This window comes from Crassostrea angulata, chromosome 4 (genome assembly GCF_025612915.1).
Source record: "Crassostrea angulata isolate pt1a10 chromosome 4, ASM2561291v2, whole genome shotgun sequence".
In the NCBI taxonomy this organism is placed as follows: domain Eukaryota; kingdom Metazoa; phylum Mollusca; class Bivalvia; order Ostreida; family Ostreidae; genus Magallana; species Magallana angulata.
In genome coordinates, this window is record NC_069114.1 from 29,083,978 (window position 1) to 29,093,681 (window position 9,704).

A 9,704-nucleotide genomic window follows, 5' to 3' on the forward strand; every position below is an offset into this window, starting at 1 on the left:
GGCGCACGTTCAATCGTTCGATCACCTAGTCTCTCGCGCGTTCCTATCGTATTATCTTTCAACAGTTGCTTTCATTGTACAACAGTCGCATACAGACGCAAGATATATCGCAAGATTCAATGCGTTTACATCGCACAACGCTCGCTTAGATCGTGCGAAATTCTTCATATGCAAGTATTTCGGCAACAATTAACTATTCATATTTGATTTTTTCGATAGCACAAATATTTGGTCGCTTCTGCTCGTGCGCCAATTGTGAAAGGGGCTTAAGGTATATACCGTTATGTTTACCAAGGTTGAAGTCAAGCGCAAATCTCGTAAAGAAGATACTTACAAAGAGGAAACCGGGATTAGGCATGCACAATAAACGGAATTGCTGTTCTAGTAAATGAACACTTTTTATTCAGCAACGTGAATCTTGCCAAGGCGAAAACTCCATTACAATAAATGTTAAAATGCCAGCATACATATGATGTATATGAATTATTTCGCAGCACAATAAAAATTCTCCACTTTATGTAGAACATTTTGAATCATATATTCAAAGCCATGACTTGACTTTTTCTTACTTAGTAAATACATGGCTGAATAATTAGAAATATAAAGTACGAACAACAAATCTTTTTCACATTTTCAGACATAAGATTCATATTCCGAACATAAAGTACTAAATGTTACTAATTCAAATTTGTTCTTATAATATAGAAACCTTATTGGTAAGCATCATTTTAGTAATTAATATAGTAGAAAATACTGTATATTTAAATAAGCATATCGGAGAGGATTAGATATCTATTCCATTTATAGTTTAAAAAAACATACGTGTGTCAAATCAAATTGCATTTGTTATTCAAAAATGTGTTCAAATATTGGTAATTAAAATGTTCAACGTAATGATATGGTATTGTCTAGCGAAAAAAAAAAATAGAAAAGAAAAATCCGCATAGACAAAATATCCCGAGGGATAACGAAGAGCTGATTATATATAGAGGATATCTATAATTGGGTGATTATATATTTGCTTTATCCAACGAGTTGAAATAAAGGACATATCGCATGTTTCTAAAGTATGGGACCTTTTACATTTTTTGGCTTCCTTGTGTATCTCATAATTACTTTAACAGTTTAACGGTATAAAAACGGTAATTAGCCATATTGTCAATTTAAATTATAGCCCCGATCGTTTATAAACTCCTTAATTAGATAGCGTGTCACGTGGTACAGTGACGTCACAAGCGACCTTCTTCGAACAGCTGATTGTAAATAAATTGTATAGGATTAGCATTATCTTCTTTAAATTTTGACATTTATTCACCATGTACGTTGTTTTTTACATGTTGACTAAATCAAAAGAATCTTATTATTCAGTCGTACATGTTTGAGCCACTAGTACGGATAAAAAAAGATAATATTGCCATAGAAGCGACGATGAAGTCAGCAACCCCTTACGATCAAATTGATCGACGTGTAAGCAGTTTACTCCATATTACACTGTATAAATATATATTATAAAAGCAGGCAAGAACGTTTTCCTTAATTGTTGTTTTCTCTGTAAGATCCCATCTCCGTATTTTTTTTATCCATTTACGTATATATGTATATCAACAAACTTTTTCTATTTCTCGCGTAAACATTCAATATGGACAACTCGATCCTTGACTTCTCCCACAAAAAAATAAAACTCATAGAAATCTCACCTACCGTACTTATATTATGGTTCTGCAGAGGTGAGCTAAGAATTAAGAAATCATTTATACTAAACCGACGCATACATGAACGTATAGTAAGAAAACATCTAACATGTCTAATGAGGCGAGGTGGTATCCAAAATGGCGTCCTCTCTTGTTATTTTTCTCCGATGAACTTGCCTTTTGTACACAGCCCCCTGTGCATAAACTTCTATTTTTTCTCTTTGAAAAATAAATACGATTTATTTATGAAACTAAAAATATACCATATAATTAATAATATATGTATTGAATGTTTATTTATAAATCCTCTCACCGACAGATAGACCCCTATTTGTCGCAAGATTTCTGCATACTTTTGTATGGTAAGGGAAACTTAAAAAAACAACAGTCAAAATCCCTATTTTTGACGGCTAGAACATCCATAGGGGGCACAAAAAACCATCATGTCCCGTTATCGACAATTTGATAGGTGATAATTAGTTTAATTGTCGTTTAAATCTAATCCAATTACAAAGATGGCTAACAGCACCTTCTCGCTCGAGGTCGCATATGACGTCACACATCATAGCGGATAGATCGAGAGAGAAAATATGCATATCGCGACATTTGAATTCCATCGCTTTCAAACTCACGAAATAGCCAGATTATTTTATGAAAACGATAATAAACTTCATTTATAATGAGTATAGAATGATTTTATTTTTAAAAAATCCGAAAATTGAAAAACATGCGATATGTCCTTAATGTATATATTCGCGAGGCTTGCCAACCCAGACGTACGTAATGAAGTTTTAATTAATCAGCAAAATTATGACATTGCAGTAAAATGAAACACAGAAATGAATTATGTAACATACTGTAGCATTTGCGTTTGACATTTATTTCATTGATCTCAGATAGATTTTTATATCAAGTTTTTCTTGTGGCAGTATATCTATATACCAAGAGCACATGAAACATCGATTGGCATTTGCAGAGTGACGTAGTTTCAACATCATCATGTTAGTGCAATGAAAATATGAACTATGTACCAACATATATACAGAATGAATTTATGTTGCGGATTTATCATAACAATTTATCCACTTCTAATTCTATCGAACCAATTTGAGTATATTTTGAAGAGAGAAGAAGGCAAAAGGCTGAATGCGACATTCAAGATAGTTCCATACTGTGGGATACGCATGTGCATAGACAAATGTCTCCAAAACTCTGGATGTCGGTCAGTGAACTATAATTCGAAGTCTTTGGCGTGCGAGCTGAATTTTGTGGGCCACAGTTCTTATCCATCTCTGTTACAGTCCGCAGTTGAATTTGAATATCTCGATATTGCCACAGAGCACTTGGAAGAAAATGTAAGCATTATCAAAGAGAAGTGAAAAAGAGAATCCGAGATAGAAGGATTGTCTCTCTAAATGTTTTTCAATAACTCCGAAAATATAAAAACTAAATATAATGAGAGAGAGAGAGAGAGAGAGAGAGAGAGAGAGAACGAATTTCATTGTAATATCTTGTTCTAATTCTATCAAGTGTAACTTTTAGTTGATATGGTTATTTCTTTTTTTCATGTGTAACAAAGTGCAGTGTTCAGAATGTTGAATGCGTAGCTTTGCATACAAGTGAGAAAAAATGCATCCGATCCTCATCTAAAATGGGTAGGCTTTAACCAACGGTGACCAATTGATCATTACAACTCTCTCTCTCTCTCTCTCTCTCTCTCTCTCTCTCTCTCTCTCTCTCTCTCTCTCTCTCTCTCTCTCTGTTCCTTGAATACGCCTGATCTAAAGTGGCATTGCAACACCAACCATTAGAATGATATGTCTTTGCTTTTTGTTTATTCCCGAGCATTTTTTTGTCTTCAGTTGCCCCTGAGAACGTTGCATTGAGTAAAACTGTTTACTCTTCTTCCGTCTACGAAGAAAATTATGCAGATCATGATGTAAAGTACATCGTTGATGGGAATTCTGGGAGAGCGTTTGGAATTTGTGGATCAACATATATCGAGATGAAACCATGGATACTGATCGATCTAGGTCAAGTTTACCAAATCAGACAGTTGAACGTCGTTGTCTATAATTTAGGTACAAATATATCTTCTGACTTGAATTCAAATATATTAATATAAAAATTACGTTTTTAAATTCCAATATGGTCTAAAGGTTTGGTTTTTTTTTTTACAAATGTGACGCGCCAAGCAAAAACCACCCTTATGATGAGGTAAGATAAGGGCCTTATCTTAATTATGACGTAACGTTAAAATACGTGTCTATGTATCACAACATCGTAAACGCTGTATATTAAGTATTCTTATCTGCCATGTGTGTTTCACTTCCGTGTTTTAAGAATCAATTACATAGTTATGAAGGAAATTCTTCTATGCCTCAAAAAAGTTTTGCATCATCAATAATTTTCTTTATTAGAAAATAGCGTAATTTAGTAATAAATAGATTAAGGCTAAACAAGTGTTGAAATATTTGTCCGTTTTAAATAGATAAAAAAGAATGTCGTTCTTAGTTTTGCGGAACAAGAAAAATATCGAGGCTTCCAAGCTAAATTTAAATGTTAAAACGATACGTTATTTTCATTTATTTGACCTCAATAAAATATAAATGAATTTACTGAAATACCAAAAATATTTGATGATAAATTAATAAATTACCATAATTCCAATCATCTTTGGTTTCTAAGCAGACGCGATGCTGAACTGACGATCGAATGTAAATGTCGGGCGCTTTCAAGTCTCATTTTTTTCTGTGATCTGAAAACACGATGTAATTTAACACCTTTTGATTTAAAATATCGATTTTCAGATTTACTTTAAACTTTTAGTATCTAATTACTGTTAACAGATGAAGATACATGCATGCTGCATGTATACACTATTGATAAACTGAATTTAAGCACTGAACTAGGCACCTAAAGGCAATACACGCATTTCTAGAAATAACTTTCAACTTTAATTCCCTTATGGTAGTTTATTGCGTCGCTCAACAAAACAGAAAAAAATCATCGCGAGATACACGTGTTGCAGTGTACAGAAGCTAATCATAATCTATGAGTAATCTTTTCTGAAATATTCAATATATTTGCATTTATAACACCCAAAAGAATGCGTTTCAAGACTAAATCCCAAATTTTCATGGTATGGAAAATGTAACTCCTTTTTTATCCTATTGTGACAATGTTAAATTGTTTATTTTATGGTCAGATTCTTTATAAAAATACTTCTGTTATTTTGTATTAGTGCCCCCCCCCCCCTGAAAATAATAAAACATATATTTCTTTAAGAACAAATTGTTCTGTCCTTCCGCTTGGTAGATGCACATGCAGAAAGAAACTACTCTAAATTATTTCGATTCCCATTGTTTAGATTTTTCGTTGAAACTAATGTCTATCCACATGCAAATAAAACAATTTTAATTCATTTATATTCTCATTGATTTGATTGATGTTTCATCGATATTCATTCAAACGATTGTGCATTCCTTTCACACAGGAAAATACATTGTATTATACCTTTATATCTCCGCCATTTTCATTCTCTTGTTTCACATGCCAATGAAACCCATGAAAATTAAAAAACAATTGACTTTAAAATTGTGTAATATGTTCAGTAATTTCACAGTGTAGGAGATAAACTAAATGCATTTTTATAATAAAAAGTCTTTTGTTTCTTTTTTTTTTTTTGCAATTTCCAGGTATTTCTGTCATTGTTAATTTGTTATCCAACATTTAAAAAAATATTAACGGAAAAATATCAAATGAGAGAGAGAGAAAGAGAGAGAGAGAGAGAGAGACTCAAGATATACTATTGTATTCTTTTTGAGACAGTATAATTGTTTCAATCGCAAGGTTATAAAATGTGAACCGTTTTCTAAATGATGATCTCAGCTATATTCTGCCTTTCATTCTGCAACATTGTGTAGAAATAATATGTTTTATAACAAAGAAAAAATATGTTCCTATACAGAGATTCAATTCATTATATATTTTATGAATTTGAATCATTTGTACCATTCCATATGTCAAAAACTATTATTCATTGTTTGAAATACACTGAAGCAAAATAAGATTAAGGGACTGTTATTAAAATATCTGTAGTTAATAATATAGCAACAATCATGTAGCCTTTATTTGTGCGATCGACGTCAAAGCATATACTTTTTCATTTTAATGTTTAATTGCAACACCATAACAATGAATAATATATGTAATGCTGTATATCATTGAAAGAAGAAGAAAAAGTTTTATTAGAATCAATAAAATACTGAAATTGTCAGCATTTTCAGTTAAGGGAGGTTTTTGCTTGGCGCGTCACAAATGATCTTACGAGAACTCTGGCCTTGAACTCTGGAGCCCACTCCCCTAGCAATGAGCGGTCACCGCGTTAACCATTCGGCCATCGAGGCTTGCCATCTATGTCTAGATTGCCGAATGGTTAGCGGCCACGAACGGCCACGAGCGGCCACCACGCTAACCATTCATCCATCTAGGCTTGCCATCTGTGCCTTGATGGTCGAATGTTTAGCGCAATGGCCGCTCATTGCTAGGAGAGTGGGTTCCAGAGGTCACGAGTTCAAGCCCCAGCTGGGGCGGAGGTGGAGCTCTAATATAGGGAAATTCCCTGTGATATATATATATATATATATATATATATATATATATATATATATATATATATATATATATATATATATATATATATATATATATATATAAAGTAAAAAACAACAAGTGATTTAATGAGTTTCGTACTGAATTGCTCTTCTTCTGTAACCAGGTTACCCGGACACTACATGTGCGTTCTATGACATCAGAATTGGTTTGACAACAAACACAAGCGAAATGACTCTCTGCAATACAGACAGCCAATATGTATCCAAGATAGTTGAATGTCAACAATGCATCGTGGGACAATTTGTCCACTTTCAGTTAAATAATAATGTCAACTGCCACCTTCATTTCTGTGAAGTTGAGATATTTGCGGTAAAGCATATGTTGTAGACACATCGCGAATCACATCATTGTTTGTGGGAGATCAATGTTAATAATTTCTTAGATTATTCTGACCCACGAATTTACATTTCAACAAACGTGTTTCCAAATATTTCTTATTTTGCTTGAAATAATAATCTCTATCAGGAGAAAATGTCAGAATTCCTAAATTCAAGACTAAGCTGTTTAAACATGAAGAAGTGACCTTGAAACATCAAATGGAATTTTCTTTTATCTATTAGGTTTAAAAAAAAAAGCCACTTACTCATGTTAGTTATGTGTTTACTATTTGTGATCGCAACCATCTTCATTTTTTATATAAACTTAAAATAATGATCTGTAAACACGTTCATTTCTTGTTTTTAATCTTTCTACACATTATTCATAGGTATTTTTAGTGAGTATTCGGTTAACCGGTTAACCACCGAACGATGCGATTATTCAATAGTGAATCTGGACAATTATCTTAATCGAAGAAAAAAAAACCATGGTAAATTTGTAAAATATTTATCAATGGCATTAAATGAATACAACAATTTCCCTCATCAGAACTGTTCAGCTACAGACTTATTTGAAGATTTTAAAATCTGAACAAATCTGTAGGGGGTTCATTGGTGTCCTCTGTTCAAGAAAAGTTTGAATATTGCACATTTATATTGGGACTTTGCCTCAAAATAGGGTACCCATTTTTATCAGTCGGCATGGGATCTATCTTTAGAACAAAAAAAATCCAGTCTATACTTAGAACACCTGTGTCTATAGAGACACATTGACGTTATATTTTTATAGAAAAAGGTAATGTCAATTCAAATCAATTCGTGTTGAATTTGATACGCAGATCTATACCTGTCCTATGTTTGTTTTATGGTTTTTTTTTCAGAATGATAATTATAGGTTATCATAAATTCTTTTTAGAAGTGGGGTAGGGGTCCAAAAAGTGATTGTCTTAAATTAAAAAAGTATATATTATGTAAATATATTACAATAAAAATATACCTCCATACCTCCAATGTACCTCCATAGACACAGACAAATACATATAAATGGTTTTAGAGAGGACACCAATGAACCACCTTCATATTTTAAACCTTCTGATAAGTGTGTAGCATTGTCTTGTCTTTTCATGCATACTTTTCAAACAAAATGACATGTAGGACTTCATATTTTTGGCCAGTTTCGGACAAAAACAATCCAGTTCAAGAAATGTTTAAATTCTTATCCCTAAATGTTCAAGATGGCCGGACATTCCCCTTACAGGCGTGAAAATATTTTAGAAGATTCTTTCTAAGTTGGTAATTGATTTGTTGTAATCATACGCAAGTAAATTACTTTTTAGAATCTTTCATTAAACTAGATATACATACTAGACTTTGACCCGTGCGTGCACGAGTTGACATTGCATATCGGACATTTATGAAATAGATACATCGGCAAACCGTATATTGTTGACATTTTGTATAACCAAGCTTTAAGCCTACAATAATGCTATTAATTTCACTACACTCTGCTGCGTTGGAATAATCTAACTGTGTCTCGGGAAAGGCCTTCACCACAGATAAAATGCCTCCCAAATTAATAATGTAGCAGAAAATTGCAGAATCGCTCCAAAACGATTTTGGAGAACATAAATAAAGTTTCATTGAAAATAACAGTCAAAATGTTCTTAACAAAACACTTTGAAGCTGTAAATACCTTTCTTCGAAAAGTTTAATTCTGTAATTGCAGATTTCAACATTTTTTTAACAACGTTTTTTTACACCATGTTGACATTCGAAACTCTCCGGTTTTTTTTTTATTGTAAATGCACTGTGTACGAGTTATCTCCCGTATTTTTTGATGAACAGAAAAAAAATTTCAATGAAAATTTATACGCATTTGTTTTATTTTTTCTGAGTTTATCAAATATGATATTGTGGAAACATAAAATAAAGAGCATCCTTTGATTTAGCGTGAATGTAATGCGCATGCGCAAGATTGTAAAATCCCAAAAAATCAGATGATTTCCGGAATTACTTAATGAATTTTCGTTGATTAATAATTAGCGAAGCTTGATTGAGAAAAAATAAAAACAAATTGGTAATCTTCACGTACCAAAGTAGTATAGATATACAGTATTTTGTTTGGTTTTGTATTTTTGTATTTATGTTTGTACATGTACTATTATTAATGAAAAATGTAAGAGAGTAAGGAAAGAGAAGCTAATGGCACATACGATGTCTCTTTCCTTACTTTTTTTTTATAGCATATACATATGTATATTATTCTACGAAAATTGCTCCATCGCTTGTATTTCCCTACTATGACAGTATGCACAGATTTCAAAAACATTTAACTGTAAATCTAGTTCGATCTTTGTCTTTATGTTGTAATTGTAAAGTCAATAATAAACAAAAGTTTTAAAGCTTTCAATAATCTTGACGAATTTGTCATATTATAAAGAGATATTCCCTTTGAAACAGTGTTATATAACTATTTCCATTACCTGGTAGAGATGTTTATTTAGCACATTATCGTAATTTTTTGCTATTCATAAACTCCACAGAGTTCTTGGTTGTAGAGAGGACACCAATGAACCCCTTCATATTTTTAGATCTTTAAAATGAGTCTGTAGGTACGCAGTTCGACAGTTGCTTTAGTTGATTAAAAAGGCATTGTCCTGTTCTTGTTTGCAGTGTTTGCATACAAAACAACATGTAGAATCTCATATGTATTGCTTTTAAATCTGTTGACAACCGTTTTTGGTCAGTTTCGGTCAAAAACAAGCCAGTTCAAAAAAAAAAATAATGTTGACATACTTATCCTCAAACATACAAAATGGCCGCACACCCCCTTAAACACAATAACCAGGTGTCTCAGTTTTCTTTTTTACAATATACGCATTTTTATTTAAAGTATGGTAAGAATATATGTACCTAATATGCTGGATTTCTTTCTCTCAAAAATCTCTTTCTGAGTATGAGTATGAATATGAGCACGTCGAATAATACTACATGTAAAGTCAATAAACCAACACTTGTT

At 32.3% G+C, this 9,704-nt stretch overlaps 1 protein-coding gene across 1 annotated transcript; it reads left to right on the forward strand.

Annotated features, from left to right (window-relative positions):
* Positions 1-2,716: 2,716 nt before the first annotated feature.
* On the forward strand, positions 2,717-6,739 carry LOC128179366 (uncharacterized). The gene is made up of 4 exons (XM_052846779.1): positions 2,717-3,046; positions 3,271-3,346; positions 3,554-3,772; positions 6,472-6,739. The coding sequence occupies exons 1-4, from the start codon at positions 2,717-2,719 to the stop codon at positions 6,693-6,695; spliced, it is 849 nt and encodes a 282-aa protein (XP_052702739.1). The 3' UTR covers positions 6,696-6,739.
* The last annotated feature ends 2,965 nt before the right edge of the window (positions 6,740-9,704 follow it).